Here is a 22,613-nt window from a genome sequence, read left to right as displayed (position 1 = left end):
TATCATTATATTTTATTTTTATAATAATATTTTTTTCTTTTTATTATTTTATTTTATAATTTTTATCATTTTATTTTCTCGATATTCTAACTTACCACCTATACTTTCCTTATACCACTTACAACTTAATTTTTTTTCCAAAACATTAATACTATCCCCATAACATGACATAAACTCTCCTTATTCTAACCACTAACACTTGACTCAATCACAATCTAACCTTAAACATTTTAATAAAAGAAAACCAATTTAATAAAAGAAACACATTCTCTCCCCCTACACATAACATGAACAAAACAAATATAATAAGATAAACTTACTTTAATGTCTTACTACCCATTTACCCCCTAACATCTATAATCTACTTTTTCTTTAATCCTAACACTACCTTATTATCCCCTAAGTCTACCCCCTCCCCAGTGCAACTACTTCCTAGGTGGGTGTCCTTTTCTCCTTGCCCAAGGTGGGATGCCTAGGGATGACTCCTTTGACTTTATGTTAGATGTAAAACATGATTGAAATCCCAAGCATGTATGCCTAGTAGGAAATTTGGTCATCTTCAAGGTAATGAACATTCTTTTTAAAACAACCAAATCTAAGGCAAGTTTGTATTATTCCAAGATGGAGGCACCTTGGTGGGTGGTCCTGATTTCATGTCAGTGGCCTAACTTAATTTCCAAGCACTTTCAAAGTTTAGGGGAGAGGTGTATGCACCAAAAATATGGTGGGGACCACTTCCCTCCCCCAATTTGCATTAAACTTTTAGCTTTGTTTGTTCTTTTTGAAGGTGGACGCCTAGATGGAAGTTTAGTGTAGGGTATGATTAACTTTTTATTGTTTTCCCTTATTTATTTATTATAGTGTTTAGTTTGACCTTTTCATTTATTTTATTTTATTATTCTTATTAATATTTTTTTATCATTATGATGGTGACATGAAAGTCACATGACTCATATGAGTCTCCTTTTGCAAACTTATAGAATAGGTATTCTTGGTTGTTAAAGTTCTTTCCCTTAACTTATATGCTATTCTATTAATATTTAATGTACAAGATCTTAGGGTATATTCTTTTTAATATTTTATTGCTTTGTATTTTGGGGAAGGATTTATTTTCTTCCCCCATACATTTTCCAGACAGCATAATATGCTCCTACAACAAGTTTTCTCTGATGAGTTTTTACTATGTCATTTAAGATTTATTTTCTTCTACTCATATCTTAGGAGGCTATGTTTATGAGTTGTCATTGATTTATTTCTAACTTCTCTATTAATTCTTAACTTGCAAGTGTATATTATAATAACATCTATCTCATTTAAGGGTCTATTAGATTTGGAATCCAAATGAACTAATATTCATGCATGTACAATGAGCTAATAATTTTCTTCCATTATACTAAATACATAACCTATGATTTTACAATGCAATCATCCATATTAAATCAAATATATCAGAAGAAATCTTGTACACAACAACTATGCAATGTTCCTAACAAATAATTTATAGATCATCAAAAGAAAGAGGATTTCATTTTATAATTTTCTCCCTATTACATCCAATCACATAATGTGGAGAACTCACAATGAATATTTTCTTACAAGTAACTATATACAATCTCTCAAGTTTTCCTTATGCAATTTCAACAGTATACAATGATAAACAAATCTCTTTTACATCACAGAGAAATAGCCATAGAGACTTGATATCACAACACATTTGAGATGACATGGAACATTGGTCTCTCTTTACACACTTGATTTTTCAACTTTATCAAGAGTGAAACCCTAATATCTTCAAGGAATCCATCTTCACAAAACCTACATACACACACAAACTAGGAACCAAGGAGGCTCACCTCCCATCCTAGCTTCTATAAAGCCACCACTAAGCAGGGAAACAAGATCCAAACGGGATACACACATACCACATTTGATAATGCATGAGAAACCATACAAGACAACACATAACACTTCCAAGGTTTACACATTGATTCACCATTGGAATCATTATCACATTGGGTGAAGGTGGACTCTTCAAAGAAGAGATGCCATAACCAAACATAAACATCATATTGCAATTGCATTTTGCCTCTCAAGGCCATCATAAAAATCTCCTCCTTCTTACACACAAAACCCCTTGTATCTCCCAAAACAACAAAGGTATATGACTTCAATAGAACCCATACTCCATGAAAGAAAGAACAACTCATCATGAGGTAAATTTTCTCAACTATAATGTTGAGCCCAACTAATCCTTTCACCCAAGGCTTCTCTTCCCTCCCAAGGGTGAGTGAAGCCTTCACACCCATGATCACATTCAACATTCAAATCAAAACAAGAAAATCAAGAAAGAAAGCCAAGAAATTTACATGAACACAATACACATTCACATTGTCACAACACAATACCAAAATCTACAATACAAAGATTCACAACACAATGCATGATTCCATGACACATACTCCATGCTTGCAGATTAATTGTGCAAAAGTAAAAGAAATAAAATGAACATGATTTGAAACATCAACCTTGGTCCAAGCTAAAGGCAATGATAGTTGTTGTAGAGCTCCCTTAATCTCACTCCAAATCCTAACTGCCTCTAAACTTAGAGAGTGGGTGAATAACCCACTAATTTGACCAAGACTCTCTAATAAGGCCTTTTACATTAAAATCAAGAGTTTTACATTCTTGTCATCAGGGATATTAAAAATCTAATTGGTTGCTGCTTTTGTGGGAAGACTGCTGGATGGAAATTCTTTTACAGGAGAAATACCCTCTACTTTGGAACTGGTGGAATCATTGGAAGTGTTGTGAGTATACAAAAACTATCAACTTATTTTCCTATATATTTGTCTAACACGTATAGAGGATCTATAACATTAGGCTGGTCATTTCCTGCCATTTGCAGGAGGCTCGATAGGAATTCTCTAAACGGTTCAATTCCTTCCAACATGAAGAATTTGAGGAATGTTTCGGAACTGTAAAAAAACTTCAATCTCGTACAGTTATTTTTATTTTTGTTTCTCTTTCCAAGGCGATAAAATGGCACACCACTGGGTACAAGTGTTCGAGGCTGCTTTTGGCTGTTAAGATACTTCAAAATTTAGCGAATTTCTTTTGATGAAAGTTATGAACCAATGAGATTAAAGAATTCTATCAACATTCAACAATTAAGTTGAATCTTTGATAGCTGAATCACAATGACTAATTTAACTATCATATTATGTATTTTTGAATAAAAGAAGTTTATTTTTATATTGCTGTTGAGATTTAATCTTGTAGTTTTTTTTGAGTCTAAAAAATTGACTAGGAAACTATAGTCAAATCTTGATAGCAATATCACAATTTGACTTATTGCAAAAATATCTTCTACTTATCAATTGCTGAGCTTAATAGGTTTTCCTTGAAAGTCTGACAAATGAAATTATGTGAACTTAACATGGAGGAAACCAATCAACTACATGTAATGCGTGTAAAGTGCTCCATTCATTCTTATGGTAGACAAATTCTTGTGAACTACTACTCATGAAACATAGGTCAATAAATGTGACTCAAGAATTAACTAATTAATTTTTTATAACAATATCACAATTTGACTTGATCAAAGATATCTTTCATTTCATTACAATTTATTATTATTATTATTAAGAAATTAGACTCTTTCCAATTCAACACATATTCATATATTTGCCAGAACTATGGACACTTATGCTTTAACGAGTACCATAAAAGTTTAAGTGCTCAGAGTTCTAAGATTATTTGTTCTAAGGCCGGCCTCTCTTTACTTAATTAAAAAGTGTAGCAGATTTTTAGGCATTAATAGCGGAGAAAGAAATCAAAAGCTAGATTTATAATGCAGGAAAAATATCTCGGGTGACAGTTGTGCAACAGTGATGGACACTTTATTGCTGGTCAGAGTACTAAGCTTTATTTGTACTAAGGTGGGTCTCTCAGTAGCTTTTTAGAGAAGCTAGCCATTAATTGCACTAAGATTCTCCATATTACATCTCAAAAGACTCTTAGGTTTTATACATAAGTACAATATTTAAAATATGTCATAAATATCTCTTTCCACTTCAGAATTCTACAGAAGAAGTGATGTCTATTTAATAATTCTTTTAATAATCCTTCAGAATTCTACAAAAGTGATGTCTATTTAATAATCAGAATGTGATGTGATTGTATTTAAAATATGTCATAACTATCTCTTTCCACATCAGAATTCTACAGAAGTGATGTCTATTTAGTAATCAAAATGTGATGTGATTGTATTTTTAAATTGTAATGAATTGGAAATATAATACAGTTATATTCTGATTTTTAAATTAATCAATAAATATAGTATATGATATATTCTGATGTTCTACAGATAAAAGACTTCTAAAATAATTAGTTAATAATAATATCAATATTTTTATATTTCTTATTTATATATGATACTTAATCATTTGTTTCTTCTAATTTTTCAGACTACTCTTGGTATCCAAAACAAATTTAGAAATGAGACTGAATTTGATGAAAGTGTTGCTCAGGATAGAGCTCCTTGTTGAGCTCTTCTTGTTGTAATCATTTTTGTTCTAATAAATTTTTACCCCTCTTTTTCTAAAAAAAAATAATTACATTTACATTTAAATATTTTGTAAGAGCTACTGCCTACTAAATATGGATTAATTTAGATAGACTCAAAACCATACAAGAGAATCTGAAAAAATCCCATCACATACTGACTTATTGTGAAAGTGGCAGTTTTATAAGAAGTTCAAGTTAGACAAATCATAGGCTGTCACCAAGGTATCTGAATTACTGATAATTTGAAAAAAGAAAAGATTTGATATTGGGCATTAAATTGCGAGATATCTGAATTACTGATTTGGAAAGAAAAGGCTTGATATTGATCATTAAATAGCGATTCTCTTATGCAGTGATACTAGCAGTTGCAAGTTTTTGTACATGCAACGGAATAGTTGAACAATGTATACAAATTTATATATAAAATATATTTTTCCAAGAATCAAATTTTAAAAAAACTAAAGCTTCAACCATTCATAGCTTTAAAAGATTATTACCTATAAATAATTATATGCTTCAATACGGTCACTTTAATATCTGAAAGAATTTATGTTTGAAATTCAAGGTTTCACAATTTAATAGCTTAACTGATTGACAAATTTACATAATTCAAAATCATTAAATTATTTTTCAAAATCAATCATTTATATATGTAGTAAAAAATTAACTTAAGGCCATGAAAATTGGTTATATTTTCTTTAAATAATATGAATTTGTGAAGCATATAAGTATCACCATCAAATAGTCAAAACGAAATAATTTCCCACAAGAAACAAAAGCAAAAGGTAATATTTAAGAAATCTATCTCATATAAAGATTAACAAGAAATAATCTCTATAGTCTCTTAAGAATCATTATACAAGAAGAAAAGTTTGAAGTAAAATGAATATTTCTGATTTATGATTGCAACCATTTCTTCCTCAATCACTAGTTACATTTTTCTTGAAAGAGAAATAATTTTCATTTGAAAAGTATTTAAGCCCCCTTGTTAGATAGTAAAAACTCAAGAATATTTGTAAGAAACCCAAATAGGCTCTACGTTGATCACTGTTTGTTTCCCTGGGTGTAATGATTGTTTTTGGTTTGTTTTTGAATGTTTTAAGCTGTTTTTGGGTTTCTGAGTTGATGAAAAGAAAATACAAATATTGAAAACTAATCTTACCTAAAATTATAACTCAAATCTGATTATAATGCTAATCAAATTCATTTATTCAGATGGCTCCTAATGTATGAACAATACTTATTGCTGGAAGAATACATTAAAAACATCATCATTAATAGTTGAAAAAAACCTGATTTTTGTCTCCAATACGCAACCACGCTGCTGGTTGCTTCCTCCTTGGGCAGCGCCTATCAAAAACTGCAATATTAAATCTCTGATTTTTAATTCACTGTAGCACTGTAGCATGTTACTGTTTGCGGTACTATAGCGCACTGTTCACGGCACTGTAGCTACTGTTATAACCCCTTCCAACCTGTAAACAGATTCATCCACTTTTTTCCTACTAAAACACAATATTGACTCCAGAATGAAGTCAACTCACAGGCAAAATTCAAGTGATATTTCACACCCTCAAATTGCATCAACTCTGAAGATACTATGTTCTCCACAGTCTGAATTCTTCTCAAACTTGTAGAAGCCCTTGTTGCCACAACTTCAAAAAATTTCACAAGGCAAAGTTTTTAAGCAATTCTCATAACCTGCTTTTAAAGGAAGACAAGGTTTGTTTATAAGGACTTCTCAACTCCAGAATGAGTCTCCACGCTCAATGTGGGATAAAAGATATAATAATAACATAAAAAATGTTATTACATTAAAACTTAGAAAATCCCTTTTAATTTTTCCATAAGCTTGGACCCACAATTAATTGAAATAATGCCCCCTTTTATGATATCATGACCCTCACTTAAGTTATATATTATAGCTTAACAATATAGGCTCAAACCAATAATGTTTATTTTAACTAAATAAACATTAATATCTCCATTATTACTCAACATTTTTGAATGTCGTTTGGACTGGGAGCTAACATGATAGAATTGCATATGACCATACCCCTTTTCTAAAAATAGCAGGGGTCTATCTTTATAACTCCAAAACTGCTAAAAATAGCCTGACCAAGCCAAACTCAAAGGAAAACTCATCATAAACAAACTCTGCTCACCCAGAAGAGTACTCTGCTCTGGTCCTTGGAGGATCTCCACACCAAGGTGACCCTCTATCCAATCTTATTAGCCTACGAGGGTCTTTGATAGGCTAATCACCAGCTAAAGTGATGTCTCTAGCTAGAAGGGGACATCACAGTCCGCCCTCCTTGAAATTGCTTGTCCTCAAGCAATCTCAACTCTGGATGCTGTAAAATCTCCTCGCTCTCCCAAGTAGCATCCTCTACCGGCAAATCCTTCCACTTCATCAAATATTCTCGGATGGTACGTTTCCTCAAGTTCCTCTCTCTAAAATCAATGATAGCCTCTGGTATCAAAACAAGTTTTCCCTCATCATCCAGGGGTGGTAGTACTGTAGAAGGCACAATATGATGCCCTAGCGCCTTTTTGAGGCGTGACACATGAAAAACATTGTGCACCTTGCTCTCCGTCGGCAAGTCTAACTCATAAGCCACCTTTCCCACTTTCTTGATAATCCTAAATGGACCATAGTATCATGGCTTGAGTTTCTCGGCACCACTCTTCTTGAGAGTGGATTGATAGTAAGGCTGCAACATAAGATACACCATGTCTCCAACCTCAAAAGTCCACTGCGTCCTCTTCTGATCTGCATACTGCTTTTTCTGATTTTGTGCCTTAGTTAGATTATCCTTGAGAGTCTTAACAAGGTCTTGACTCTCCTGTAACAAATCACCTGCACTGGGCACTCTACTGTCACTCAAAAGCAGATCCATAAAATTGGGTGCCTCATACCCATACAGGGCCATAAAGGGTGACATCTGAATAGACATGTGATAAGTGGTATTGTAGCAATACTCACAGAGATAAATCCACTTTACCCATGCCCTCTGTTGCCCTACTATATAATTTCTGAGATATCCCTCCACCCATTTGTTTACTATCTCTATTTGACCATCTGTCTAAGGGTGGTAGCTAGTACTCAGAGTGAGCTCTATCGCACACAACCTGAATAGCTCCTGCCAAAAGTGACTCATAAACCTGTTGTCTCTGTCACTTACAATGCTCTGAGGTAAGCCATGTAATCTGAATATCTCTTTGAAGAATAACTCTGCCACCTGTGTAGCAGTGTATGTAGCAGTGATCGGAAAGAAGTGTGCAAACTTCGTAAGGCGATCCACAACCACATATATGCAGTCCCTGCCTTGGGCTCTAGGCAGTCCTGTGATGAAGTCCATAGACAAACACTCCCACTTCCTATCAGGAATCAGAAGTGGCTGAAGTAAACCGGCTGGATAGGAGTGTTCTTGCTTATTCTACTGGCAAGTGGGACACTCCCTAACATACTGAAGTACCTCTTCTTTGAGCCCTTTCCATGTGAATCGCTCTCTAATTTGTCGGTATGTCTTGTAGAAACCAGGATGTCCTACCATAGGTGAATCATGAAAAGATTTCAAAACCACCCTCCTCACTACTGATCCTGGGACCAAAAATATTCGTCCTTTGTAAATGATGAGCTCATTCACAAGGGTGTATCTGCTATCCTGAATAGTCCCATCTATGAATCCAGTTGCCCAAGTGTCCTTTGCATACTCTGCAAGGATCAAGTGTCTCCAATCCTCTGATATGTCTGTCAATAAGCTCAAATGGGGCCTACGTGATAAGGCATCAACAACTACATTATGTGTCCCCCTTAAAATACGTAATGTCAAAGTCATAGCACTGTAACTTGCTCACCCACTTTTGCTGCCTATCATTGAGATCTCGTTGCCCCAAAAAGTGTCTTAGGCTATTATGGTCAGTTTTGATACAAAATTTGCTACCTACCAAATATTGCCTAAATTTGGCCAAAGCATGCATAATGGCTAACATCTCCTTATCATATATGCTGAAGCTCCGCTCTGGCCCTCTCAATTTCCTGCTCTCATAAGCAACAGGGTGCTTCTCCTGCATAAGCACCGCTCCAATGCCCTCTCTGGAAGCATCACAATGTAGCTCAAAAGGTTTGCTAAAATCTGGTAATGCTAACACTGGACAAGAAGTCATCAACCCCTTAAATTTATCAAAACACTCCTGTGCCTCAAGAGTCCACAAGAAAGCTCCCTTTCTCATCAAATTTGTCAAGGGTGCCGCATGCCTAGAATATCCATCCACAAACCTTCTGTAGAAACCACATAGTCCTAGAAAGCCCCTCAACTGTGTAAGGTTCATCGGTGAAGGCCACTCCACAATGGCACGAATCTTTTCAGGATCCATGCACACACCCTCTACACTGATGATGTGACCCAAGTACAAGAACTCTGTCATGCCCAAATCACACTTCGACTCCTTTGCATACAAGGATTCTCTATCCAATATACCCAACACCGTGTCTAGGTGAACCAAGTGCTCCTCCCAAGATCTACTATATACCAAGATATCATCGAAGAAGACAAGTAAAAATCTCCTCAAATGAGGATGGAAAATCCTATTCATTGTTGCCTGAAAAGTAGCAGGTGCGTTAGTTAGCCCAAATGGCATAACTACAAACTCAAAATGGCCACAATGACATCTAAAGGCTGTCTTCTCGATATCCTGCTCTCTAACTCTGATATGGTGATAACCTGATCTCAAATCTATCTTTGAGAAGAAGCAAGCTCCATGAAGCTCATCTATCAACTCATCGATCCTGGGAATGGGGTATCTGTTTTTAATCGTCTTCCTATTAAGCACTCTGTAATCAATGCACATCCTCAATGTCCCATCCTTCTTCTTTACTAACACCACTGAAGAAGCAAAAGGAGACTTACTTGGTCTAATGTGGCCCATAGCAAGTAACTCCTTTATGGTTTTCTCAATTTCATCCTTCAAACTCTTCGGATGCCTGTAAGGTGTAATCATGATGGGCTTAGCCCCCTCCTCTAACTCAATGATGTGCTCAATACCTCTGTCTGGTGGTCTACCTGGTGGAATGTCACTGAACACCTTAGAGTGTTTAGCTCTAAGCTCCTGAATATCAGGAGGATATTCAATCTTATGCTGTCCCTCCTGTGATGGCATCAACATGCACTCTGCTGCCCACTCTACCTGATCATGTCGAATCAATCTAGCCATTCTACGAAAAGAGACCATCCTGAGATCACTATCCCTGATTGCCTTAAGAATATGTATCTTTCCATTCACTTTAAACCTCATCTCCATCTCCTTGAGGTTAAGAGCGAACTCACCAATATCGTGCAACCAACTCATCCCAAGAACTATATCTGTATCTCCCATAGGTACAACATAAAAATCTTCCTTAAAGTCATAATTATTAACTTTCAATGGGAGTCCAATGATCCTACGATCACATCTGAGGACATAGCCATCCGCTACCCTCACTCTAATTCTCCCAAACTCCTCTGTTTGTATGCCACGCTTCTCCACCATCCTAGCATCAATGAAATTATGAGTGGCACCTGTATCAACCAAGGTTATGACTCGTTGTCCAACAAGTACTCCTCTCATCCAGAATGACCCTTCTTGCTTAATACCAGTGAGACGAGCTTCCCTAAGTTGCCCATCTCCTTCCCCATCCTTGGACTCCATTTTAGACAAGTTTTCAGCCTTGTCTTCCTCTTTTTCACCATTTATTTCCTCTATATCAGACTGCTGATCTGAATTATCTGATTCTGATTCCTCATAGTATGCCCACATAACTCTGTTAGCTTTTCCCTTTTGCCTAAGAGGACAATCATGGTTTACATCATAGGGTCCCTTATAGTAGAAACATATTTTTTTCTTCCTCAAATCGTTTAATGTTTCCCTATCAAAAGGTGCTGGAGTTTTATCTTTAGAATCATTTTTAAAATTAGTCCTCTCTGATTTTTTATAAAATGGTTTGTTATCCTTACTAGAAGATGCTCCTTTGGACTGAAATTTGTTTGTTGGGACTGCATGTTCCATACTTCTTGCCTTTTTCATCACTTCCTGTAAAGAAATAGGATCAAATGTGTTTATCCAACCTCTCAGTGATTCGGATAGGCCCTCAATGAAAAGAACTATCAATCTATGCTCTGAAATGTTTGGCACAATGACTGCCAACCGCTGAAATTCACTAATGAAATACTCCAAGTTGCCTGTTTGTTTCAACTGTGCTAAGTCCCAGAAGTAAATCTCTGGATCTTTTTTGTCAAATCTTTCAATCAACCTATCCACAAAGTCCTGGTATTCTATCACTTGGTTATGCTGAAGTGTTACCATACCATGGTACCACCAATCATGTGCTATTCCCTCCAAATGCAAGGTGGCATATTTGATAGCTTCAATCTTTGTCATTGGCCTCAGTGCCAAAAATGTGTCAAGCTTGTGAATCCAAGCTTGAGCTGTCATCTTACCACCCCCATCAAATGTAGGCATAGTAAGCTTGCCTGTAGCCCTCTTCAACTCACTATTTTGACCTCTAGGCCTCCTATCTTGTCTGAGTGACTTGTAATGCTCTCTCCTCTGATTTACAAAGCGTTCAAAGGTCATCCTCTCCCGAACCTGTGGAGCTAATAATTCCCATTCATCATTTGCAGCCATGAGTGCATCTGCGAATATGGGGTCTCCTGTCGCCTCCTCTACCAGAGCTTCTTCTGGCTCCTCCAGAACAAATGTAGGGCCTATAGGCCTATCAGCTGTTCTGGAATGGGTCCGTTGTGGTCTCTGATTACTTGTAGCACTCCTGTTATCTCCCTGTTCTCCCGGCTCCCCATTTTGTCTAACAGGTGGGTTCATCCTTTCTATCATAGTAGTGAGTGCCTGTAATGCTTGTGCCATCTGCTGTTGCCCTGTAACCATAGCACGGTAGAATTCTCTGGTATCCTGATCATCATTATTCCTCCTGTTTCTAGGTGGACTACCATCATGCCTCTCTTCCATATTTCCTATTTCCTGTAACTGTTCTCTTTCAATCAGAGCTCTCCTATGAGTATGGTACCTGTGTGGTCCAATTTCTAGTGGCTGCATATGACTCCCCAAACCCTCAGGATGGTAGGAATGAGGCTCTGATACCAATGTAAGAACCCCAAATAGGCTCTACGCTAATCACTGTTTGTTTCCCTGGGTGTAATGATTGTTTTTGGTTTGTTTTTGAATGTTTTAAGCTGTTTTTGGGTTTTTGAGTTGATGAAAAGAAAATACAAATATTGAAAACTAATCTTACCTAAAATTATAACTCAAATCTGATTATAATGCTAATCAAATTCATTTATTCAGATGGCTCCTAATGTATGAACAATACTTATTGCTAGAAGAATACATTAAAAACATCATCATTAATAGTTGAAAAAAACCTGATTTTTGTCTCCAATACGCAACCACGCTGCTGGTTGCTTCCTCCTTGGGCAGCGCCTATAAAAAACTGCAATATTAAATCTCTGATTTTTAATTCACTGTAGCACTGTCCAGTTCACAGCACTGTAGCACACTCTTTACGACGGCACTATAGCATGTTACTATTTGCGGTACTGTAGCGCACTGTTCATGACACTGTAGCTGCTGTTATAACCCCTTCCAACCTGTAAACAGATTCATCCACTTTTTTCCTACTAAAACACAATATTGACTCCAGAATGAAGTCAATTCACAGGCAAAATTCAAGTGATATTTCACACCCTCAAATTGCATCAACTCCGAAGATACTATGTTCTCCACAGTCTGAATTCTTTTCAAACTTGTAGAAACCCTTGTTGCCACAACTTCAAGAAATTTCACAAGGCAAAGTTTTTAAGCAATTCTCATAACCTGCTCTTGAAGGAAGACAAGGTTTGTTTATAAGGACTCCTCAACTTCAGAATGAGTCTCCATGCTCAATGTGGGATAAAAGATATAATAATAACATAAAAAATGTTATTACATTAAAACTTAGAAAATCCCTTTTAATTTTTCCATAAGCTTGGACCCACAATTAATTGAAACAATGGCCCCTTTTATGATATCATGACCCTCACTTAAGTTATATATTATAGCTTAACAATATAGGCTCAAACCAATAATGTTTATTTTAACTAAATAAACATTAATATCTCCATTATTACTCAACATTTTTGAATGTCGTTTGGACTGGGAGCTAACATGATAGAACTGCATATGACCATACCCCTTTTCTAAAAATAGCAGGGGTCTATCTTTATAACTCCAAAACTGCTAAAAATAGCCTGACCAAGCCAAACTCAAAGGAAAACTCATCATAAACAAACTTTGGCAACCCAGAAGAGTACTCTGCTCTGGTCTTTGGAGGATCTCCACACCAAGGTGACCCTCTATCCAATCTTATTAGCCTACGAGGGTCTCTGATAGGCTAATCACCAGCTAAAGTGATGTCTCTAGCTAGAAAGGGACATCACAATATTATACAAGAAGAAATCAAAAGTCAAAGAAAAGATTAAAGAATTGAAGCCAAAATTGAATCTTTTGGCTGAAATTGGATGTGGTTGTCTTCATCTTTAACACGCTGAAATGACCTGCAACTTAAAGGTCTGCTACCATGACCAATATTAAATGTCCATCTATAGTATTGTTGACAAAACATAATAAAGATAGGTGATGAGGTATGTATCAGAAGAAAATCTGATAAAGAACATTGTTTTAAATGAAAAATCTGCAAAAGAACATTGTTTTGAATGAATCTCTCTTAGTACCCAATGGGTGCAAATTCATCTAGTGTCTACTTCGTCTGTACATAACAATGCATATCAATGCCAGAGAAGTAACAATTACAACACCAATTGTTGATCTTAACATAATAGAAAGTTGCACTTGCGTTTTTTAAAATAATCCTAAAATTTAGATTTTTAACATAATAGAAAGTTGCATTTGCATTTAAAAAAAAAAATCCTCAAATTTAGATTTCTAACATAATAGAAAGTTGCATTGTGTTTTTAAAAAAATCCTAAATTTTAGATTTTTACTTTTCCGTCATAAAGTAAAAATTTGAGAGCAAAGCTCCCACATAAAGCCTTAATAATTAATAAATTATCACACTTACGCTAAGGTTCAGGGTATGGCTGAAAGATTTTAGTTCCTTTGAGTTTCTGTTATCATATCTTATCAAACAAATATCTTGGCTTGGTTTTGTCATCAGGCATTTATCAAACAATCGATTGAATGGTCCTGTACCTGACTTGTCCAGTTTGAGCCGTCTTCAGTACTTGTAAGTTGTTTTTAAGCGGCAATACTAATTGAAAGCTTAAAAGGTTCACAGTAGTAGACTAATGATCATTCTTATCAGGGATTTGAGCAACAATTCATTTGATCCCTTGGAAATTCCTCCACGGTTGGCATCTTTACAACAGTTGACAACAATGTAGGTTTGTTCAATTCTATATACTACAGATTCCTAGCCCATGCTTTTTACGCCATCTTCCTCTAATTTTAAAATAATTTTTTATTTGTCCTGATTTTTCATCAGAGCAATGGAAAATGTTAGGTTCACAGGAGAGATTTACCACAAGATTATTGAGCAGCCCCTTCCAGAGACCTTGTGAGTGTCAATACATATTTCACTGTACTATAATCAGAGTCATTTGTTCAATTGCTAAAGATTGTTATGAATAACATTTTAGGAATTTTCGGAATAACACTTTGAACGGGACATTTAAAGTAACAAGCAATGTTAGTCAGAGGCTGCTGTTGATGGATCTTGAGAACAACAATATCATTAGAGCTCAACTTCCAAAAGCCATTACCATAAGGTAAGTTTAACTTGTGAATTCCAAAGTACAATGACTCGTGTTTTTTGTCTAATGTACTAATAAACAACAAAGAATGTTTTAACAGTTGAAAATCTGAACATGCAGGCTTGTGGGAAATCCAGCTTGCAACCCTGAATCAGGCCTCCTGTGGAACACTTCAGCGTGTGAACTTTATCATCAAGGCCATTCTTATTCAACTCTTTTGACACATTGCAGAGACAAAATATGCTCTGCTGGTTTCAAACCAAACCCTGGTAACTGTCAATGCCAGAAACCATACGAGGGCACATTAAAATTCAGGGCTCCCTCTTTTTCAGATCTGAGCAATGTATTGAGAGTCAAGGAGTTGGAAAGTTCACTGCAGACAAAGATGGGTGCTGATTCAGTCTTTGTTGGGTCACTCAATTTCGACAAACACAACTATTTAACTTCTGAGGTGCAGATTTTTCCTGTTAACAATACTGTTTTTAGACGAGCAGAGATTATTGGAACAGGCTTCATGATGGGTAGCCAAAACTATAAAGCTCCAAGTTCATTTGGAACTACTTATTTCATAGGCAATACATATTTCGTTGGTAATTATCCTACAAACCACCTAGTTTATAGTTAGCTATAATAATTCATGATGTGCCTGTCCTTTCTTAGCCTTTTTTTGAGTTTGAATGGTTAATAACAGGTAATTCAGTACAATCCAACAGCATGGGAACGACTACAATAATCGCCATATCGATTGCAGCAGCTGTATTAATTGTGGCAATTTCTTCTATGGGGTTTTATGTCTTGATGCGGAAAAGAAGGGCCGATGGGAAAATTGAAGTGCCCAGACCTTTTGGTATAACATGCCCACTAAATTTGCATCTCATTTAACATTTGTTTTAGAATTTAGCTTTAAGTACAGAAGTATTACACTATAACTTGTACATTAGAGCTGTTTCAGTTGGCTGGGAATCCAAAGAAGAAGAAGGTACAAGTGTTCCAAACCTTAAAGGCGCGAGAATGTTTTCTTATATGGAGCTAGAAAAAGCTACAAATAGATTTGCTGAGATGAATGCAATTGGTTCAGAGGCATATGGCAAGGTAAACTCCAAGGAATCGTGTTTGTCTTATATTTTCCTGTCATTAGCACAACCCTTTCAAAATTCATAATGCTAACGCTCATTTTGTCAATAGAATGCATAAATTATTAAATACAGGCATGAAACCTACAGGACAGAGTACAAAAGATCACCACCAGCCATAGGTGTCAATTATTTGGTTTTAAAATACATTTATAATAATATTTTTTTCAAAATTTATATGAATAGTATTTGTAATTTTTAAATTTGATTGTTTGGTTTTTTTGAAATGATAGATCAGAAAATGTGACCTGAAATTTTGATGATATAAATTCATCAAACAATCAAATTAAAAAACTACAAACAATAACTCCTGTTATTTAGTAAGAACTTTATTCAGCGAAGGTGAAAGATTCTAATTTCCTATGTTTCTTACTTGTGCCTGGAACAAGCAATATCACATGCATCTCATCTTTAATTTCTCCATGTAAAGAAAATGTGATATACTCTCTTCTAAATGTGATATACTCTCTGCTGATTAGGCTTTACCTTGAATTCTTGGTTCAATTGATGGATTTTATTCTCAGAGATGAAATGATATTAGGCGCAGTTTAAAAATGAATATCATATCATTAGAATCTCATTTACTCACCAAGTTCCTGACATTGCTTCTTTGTTATCTTATTTTTTTACCAAGCCTATGATGTCTAATGGTTTGTTAAGCAATCTACCTGACTAATTTCCTATTTTTCAATCTCTTACTGTCATCTTTTTTCCTCAGTTGAATGACATTCTTGATATATTTAAGAAGTTATAATTTATATATTTTCAAAATAGATGAAAAGAATCACATCCAAAATGTTCCAACAAAGCAATTGTCTGAAGCAAAATAGAATTATTTGCATTACACATTTCAGTAATTAGCCTAATGAAATTGCTGGTTCTGGTTGTAGGTGCTTGCATTGCCAAACATAATAGACTAAGGCCTGTTTATTTTCACTAGCTTTCCAACAAGAGCCTTCTCCCGACTCCGGAATTGACTTAAACCCCAAAAATAATAATTGTACAAAATTGTTCTCTATACCTATATGATCTAGTGATAAGCCTTTCATTTTTCATTTCACTACTGTGTTTCACCTGCACTTGTTTTGCATAAAATTGAGAGAAGATTGCTAGGCAAAGGTAAATATTGAAAACATCTCTACACAGGCTAGCCAACTTCTTTGTATTTATATGCTTATGGTCCAAATGTGAAACTAAGATTTTAACCTCCTCGTCTATCAATATAAATTAGGACTGAAAATCTCTGTTTCTGATGTTAAATTAGGTTTATAAAGGGATTCTGAGCAGAGGTGAAATGGTGGCTATAAAAAGGGCCAATCAGGCATCTTTGAAAGATCGAAGACAATTCAAGAACGAGATAGAATTGTTATCACGAGTGCATCATAGAAATATTGTGGGATTGCTTGGATTTTGCTTCGACAGAGATGAACAGATGCTTGTGTATGAATATATATCAAATGGAACTCTCAGAGAAAGTATCCATGGTATGTTGTTGACATACTGCTTATCTGACTTTCCCCAAATTGTTGATTGAAAAAATATATTAGAATTAAAATCTTGTTATGGTAATCAAATCATTTTGGGGATGTGAAAAGGTCAAACCGGTATTCGGTTGGATTGGAAAAGAAGGATTCTGATAGCATTGGGGGCCGCCAAGGGTTTAAACTATCTCCATGTGTTGGCGAATCCACCCATAATTCATAGAGATGTGAAGTCCACTAATATATTGCTGGATGAAAGGTTGGTTGCCAAGGTTGCGGATTTTGGTATTTCTAAAGTTGTTTCAGATGGCGGTGTGCTCGCTGGAGGTCAAAGCCATGTAACAACTCAAGTAAAAGGAACAATGGTAAGCCTTTTGCTTAATTATTTCTGTTTTTCATCTTTAGAATTCAAATGGTGTTAAAAAATAGCTAGGTCAAGTAACCTCAAAGGAAGATGTAGTTATTCCATCAATGTCCTGCATGTTGAAATAAGTCACATTCAACCCCGTGATAGGCTGGTCAAAGAGTAGTCAAGAGTTAAGTTGGTGGTGGAATATTGTAGTAGCAAATGTAAGGTCTTAGATTCAAGTTTGAACGGTCCATATGGCGGTGGAATATTGTAGTAGCAAATGTAAGGTCTTAGATTCGAGTTTGAACGGTCCATATGAAGTGCAATTCAATATATTGTGATATGAGAACAAATTAGGGATCTCAAATGCATGTAGTGTAGTGTAGATTAATGGAAGTTTTTAAAACAAGCTACATCGGAATTGATAACGGGCTGAACAAAAAGCTTCCAGTAAGCTGTTAGCACATTTAGAATAGTAAAGAAGGTTCAGATTTAGTTTTCATACGAATTCTAATTCAACAATGTAATACATGGTGGTATGGAAAGTTAAATTATGATATTATTGAAGATAGCAGGTTTCTACAATTCATAATTATGCAGTATATTTTTAGGATTGATTATATAATATTATTTTTGGTATTGATGTTTTCTATTATATTCTACAATCTATCATTAGGATGAGAGAGTTCTAGGAATCATCGAACTCTCTCATCCTGATGATAGATTGTAGAGTATGATCAGAAACGTCATGTTTAAATTTATGTTATACAGTCAATCTGTGAAACATGCTGCATATGATATTATTATTAAAATTTAACTGTATAGTTTTTCAATCGAATGCATTAATCTTTTTTCATAAGCAGTATTTCACAAGAAGCTATCTTTCATGACATTCAATAGTATTCTTAGCACTCTTTGCATCGTGGTGATCTTCAGAATGCAAAGTATATTCGATGCTTAGTGTCAAATTCTTCATCTCTCCGAGTGTCCCCTGAAGAGAGAGTGTGAAGTGTATCAATGAAATATGACTTGAAATCACACTTAAATTCTAATAACAATATTCAAATATAATGAATGATTCATTTCTTAAGTTGTTTACTCTGAATTTCATTCTTGAATGAATTAGGTAATAGCAATATCTGATGCACAGAATGCATTTGAAGGAAGATGGACTACTGAATAATCATCGAATGTTCAGTGTAATCGATACGCAAATATGATATCTAACCAATGAAGAATATCGATCTTCTTTCAGGGCTACTTGGATCCAGAGTACTACATGACGCTTCAGCTTACAGAGAAGAGTGATGTCTATAGTTTCGGTGTTGTATTGCTTGAACTTATTACAGCATGTCCTCCAATTGAAAGGGGTAAAAACTTGGTTCAAGAGGTCAAAATGGTCATGAAATTACAAGGAATCGGAGGTTTTCGACATGAATTAATGGATCCAGTTTTAAAGCAGTCTATGCACTTAGCAGGCTTTGAAAATCTTCTAAATTTCGCCTTGTGTTGTGTAGAGGAACTACCAGAAAACCGACCCAGCATGGATATAGTGGTGAAGGAACTAGAATCCATTGTAGAGAATGAGAAGCTTCTTAACTCTATTTCTACCCGGATTTGATGAGCAAAGGTCAATGTGATGCGTGTTTAGATAGTATATTATGATGTTGACTACTGCAGCTGCTCAATTCAATCAGGGAAAAACCAACGAGTCAGGAACATTTTTCTGGAATGCAGGGGTATGATCAGGATATAATTCAGTATAAATTTAAGGCGGCTTCAAAATGAAAAGAATGCATTCTCTTATTACTATTTTATGTTATATTTATCTGGGTTAGCGCCAGACATAACGTCATTTTGGGATATGCGGACTTGCTTTCTCTTTTCATAGATTTCAAACCCTGGGAAGGGAAGGGTAAATTTACAGTATTCTGCTAAACTATAGGTATGAAGAACTGTAAATTTAATAGATTGTGAAATAGGAAAAAAAACCATAGGCAGGGTTTGCTTGTTGATGGTGAAAAAGAAACTTGAATAATATAAATGCTTTTATAATTTGTTAATTTTACATATTATTGAGGAATTTACTTGATAGATGGAAATTTAGTAATTATATGAAGTTAATTCTTCATTTGAAGATAACATAATGATTTTATATCATTTATAAAAACAAATTTATAATTTATTTTTAAAAAGTTTGATGTAGGAGCATCTTTGGTATAGCTGCAATTGGTATCAACTTAAAAAAACTATATTTTGTGCTTTTTTGAGATTTTAGTGTTAGCTGATTTTTTTTATACTTAGTAAGCTTAAAAAATTCTAAAATATTTTGGCATGCTTTATATCTTTAGTTGTAATTTTTTATTTTTGTAATATTAAAAGTAGTTAAAATTTGATAGGTTTGATATGGTGGGAGCTGAGAACTTGTGGACCCCATATACACCTTAAATGTAGCCATTTTTTAAATCCGACATAAAATAGTGACAATTTAATTGTATTACTAAGCTGAGTATTGTGAGGTATTGGGGTGGTTTTAAATGAACAACTAATTTCTCCATGTTGTAAGAGGTGTTGAAAGAAACTCTAAATGGAAGTTCCAAACCGAGTTGAATTTGATGCAAGGAAGACATAGATTGGGGTGAATGAAATAAAATAGGCGTTAGAAGAAAAAGAAGATGGTTTTGAGTTTCATTTACAAATTTGAAGGTCGAGATGGTGAGCTTGATTGAAGCCTTTTAGAAGCCATTTCTTTATGCAAATACACCCTTGTTGTACATCTATGAACATAACTAGATCAATTTGGAGGGTTGTAATAAGAATATAATAGGCTTGGCATGTCATTACATAATGATGTTGCAATTTCCATTAAGATTTTTCTCCATCTTTGCTTGCTTAATTTTGATGTTGAATTCATATTATTTGGTTTAGTAAAGTAGACTTCTTTGAGTATTTGAAGTATGTTCTAAAAGATTATTGAGTGTTAGATTATGGTGATTGATCAAGAAAGTACTGTACATACTTCATAATTAGTGGGGTTATGTCAGCCATATGTAGCTGACGTAGTCGACATATGGCCGACATGTTGTAACCCTAAAACGGCATAAAATACTTGTATAAAAGGGTTTAGGGTTAGGTATTTTTCATGATGTTGTGATACGATATTGCTTCTTGCGGCAGTATTGAGCTGTAAGGGATTATGGATTGTAATTAAGTTGTAATCACTGGATTGTAATAATATTGGACTTGTAGTTTGGTGGACATAGCTCAGGGATTGGGTGAACCACGTTAAATTTTGGTGCCTTTTGTTCATTTCTGGGTGATCTATTATTTTCTGTTATTGGTTATATTTGCATGTAGTTTTTATTTCTGTCCGTGGTTTATCCTAACAAGTGATATCAGAGCTTAGTTGTTTTTTTAGTTATCCTCTGCAGGAAAGTTTCACAGTTCAGTGAGAGCAATGGTAGATGAAGGTAAATTGAGGGTTGATAAGTTTAATGGGCAGAACTTCCAGTGATGGAAGATGCAAATGGAAGACTATATGTATCAGAAGGATTTATGGAAATTGTTAGAAGGCAAAGCCAAAAATCAGGGATTTATGTCATATGTTGAATGGGATCTTTTGGACAGAAAGGCACTCAGAAGCATTTGATTATGCTTAGCACCATCGGTGGCATTTAATATTACAAAAGAAAAGATGACAGAAGAGTTGATGAAAACCCTAGCAACACTGTATGAAAAGCCCTCCGCTTCAAACAAGGTATTTCTCATGAAGCGTTTATTTAATATGAAAATGGCAGAAGGTGGATCTGTTGCAGATCATTTAAATGAGTTTAATACTATTAGTAGTCAGTTATCTTATGTGGGTATAAATTTTGATGAAAAATTAAGGCTCTCTTGATTTTGTGTTCTTTGCCTGAAAGCTGAAATGGCTTGGTAATGGCGGTGAGTAATTCTGTTCCTGGATCTAGTACCCTAAAATATGATGATGTGATCGATGTTATTTTGAGTGAGGAAACTCGTAGGAAATCTTCAGGTGGATCTACATTAGGAAGTGCTTTGAATGCACAAAGCAGGGGCAGAACGACTAAGAGAGGAAGTAACTCTAGAAATCGTGAAAAATCAAGAAGAAAGTCAAAGGGGAAGAGGTCTCAATCGAGAGGACCAAATGATTGCTGGTACTATGGGAAACCAGGGCACAAAAAGAAAGATTGCTAGAATCAAAAAATAAATGAAGGAAATAAATCAGATGGAGACACGGAGGCAAATGTGGTAAGTAACAAATCTGAAGAGGATGCTTTGCTTCTATTTTTAGAAAGTGTTGATGATTCATGGGTTTTAGATTCTGGTGTTTCATTTCATGCTACACCTCATAGAGGTTATTTCATTGATTATGTCCAAGGGGATTTTGGGCTTGTTTATTTGGGGGATAATGAACCCTGTCAAATTGTTGGAAAGGAAAAGATTAAGATTAAGTCACAAAATGAGAATCATTGGCTACTACATGAGGTAAGACATGTTCCAAGGCTGAGTAGGAATTTAATTTCAGCGAGACAACTCAGTGATGAGGGTTGTGTAGTTACTTTTAATAATAAAAATTGGAAGGGTTCAAAAGGTTCCCTTGTAGTAGAAAAATGTGTGAAAGTAGACACCTTATATCTTTGTACAGGTCATATTGTTTTTTCTACTTTGATTGTTTAAGAGAAAAATGAATATTCAGGAACAATTGTTGCAGTTGAGCACGGAGACCAAATAGCTGCTGTAGATTCTGATACAACACTGTGGCACAACAGACTTGGGCACATGAGTGAGAAAGGTATGAAAGTACTTCATTCAAAGAAAGTTTTACCAGGTCCGAAATGTGTTAATATGGATTTCTGTGAAAGTTGTGTGTATGGAAAACAAAAGAGAGTGAATTTTGTAAAGACTAGGAAGGAAAACAAAAAAGAGAAATTAGAGCTTGTGCATACAGATGTATGGGGATTAGCTCAGGTATCTTCCCTTGGTGGCTCTCATTATTATGTTACATTTATTGATGACGCAACTAGAAAAGTATGGGTTTATTTCCTTAGACAGAAATCTGATGTATTTCAAACTTTTAAGAAATGGAAATGCTTGGTTGAAAATGAGACTGGTAAGAAATTAAAATTTCTTAGATCTGATAATGGTGGTGAGTATTGTAGTCATGAATTTGAAGATTATTGCTCCACTAATGGTATTCGGAGACAAAAAACTGTTCCAAGGACAACATAAGAAAATGGAGTGGCTGAACACATGGACAAGA

General features: G+C 35.1%; 1 protein-coding gene across 4 annotated transcripts in view; it reads left to right on the top strand.

Moving 5' to 3' along the window:
* Positions 1–18,989, top strand: part of LOC149546075 (leucine-rich repeat receptor protein kinase HPCA1-like) — a 119,105-nt gene extending 100,116 nt beyond the window's left edge. The window contains exons 4-16 of one of the 4 annotated variants that reach the window (XM_089794536.1): positions 2,736–2,807; positions 2,906–2,977; positions 13,775–13,843; positions 13,922–13,996; positions 14,102–14,173; positions 14,256–14,384; positions 14,490–14,959; positions 15,061–15,216; positions 15,322–15,461; positions 16,767–16,986; positions 17,098–17,348; positions 18,588–18,702; positions 18,850–18,989. In XM_089794536.1, the coding sequence (XP_089650662.1) occupies positions 2,736–2,807; positions 2,906–2,977; positions 13,775–13,843; positions 13,922–13,996; positions 14,102–14,173; positions 14,256–14,384; positions 14,490–14,959; positions 15,061–15,216; positions 15,322–15,461; positions 16,767–16,986; positions 17,098–17,348; positions 18,588–18,702; positions 18,850–18,953 (1,945 nt within the window). In that variant the 3' untranslated portion in view covers positions 18,954–18,989. Of the gene's footprint in view, positions 1–2,735; positions 2,808–2,905; positions 2,978–13,774; positions 13,844–13,921; positions 13,997–14,101; positions 14,174–14,255; positions 14,385–14,489; positions 14,960–15,060; positions 15,217–15,321; positions 15,462–16,766; positions 16,987–17,097; positions 17,349–18,587 lie in introns of all 4 variants that reach the window. The other 3 variants (XM_089794534.1, XM_089794537.1, XM_089794535.1) reach the window with 3 other exon arrangements.
* The last annotated feature ends 3,624 nt before the right edge of the window (positions 18,990–22,613 follow it).

The sequence above is a fragment of the Cupressus sempervirens genome, chromosome 7, assembly GCF_028749045.1.
Source record: "Cupressus sempervirens isolate cs-2001-9-10 chromosome 7, ASM2874904v1, whole genome shotgun sequence".
Taxonomy (NCBI): Eukaryota; Viridiplantae; Streptophyta; class Pinopsida; order Cupressales; family Cupressaceae; genus Cupressus; species Cupressus sempervirens.
This window is presented reverse-complemented; position numbering and strand designations above follow the sequence as displayed.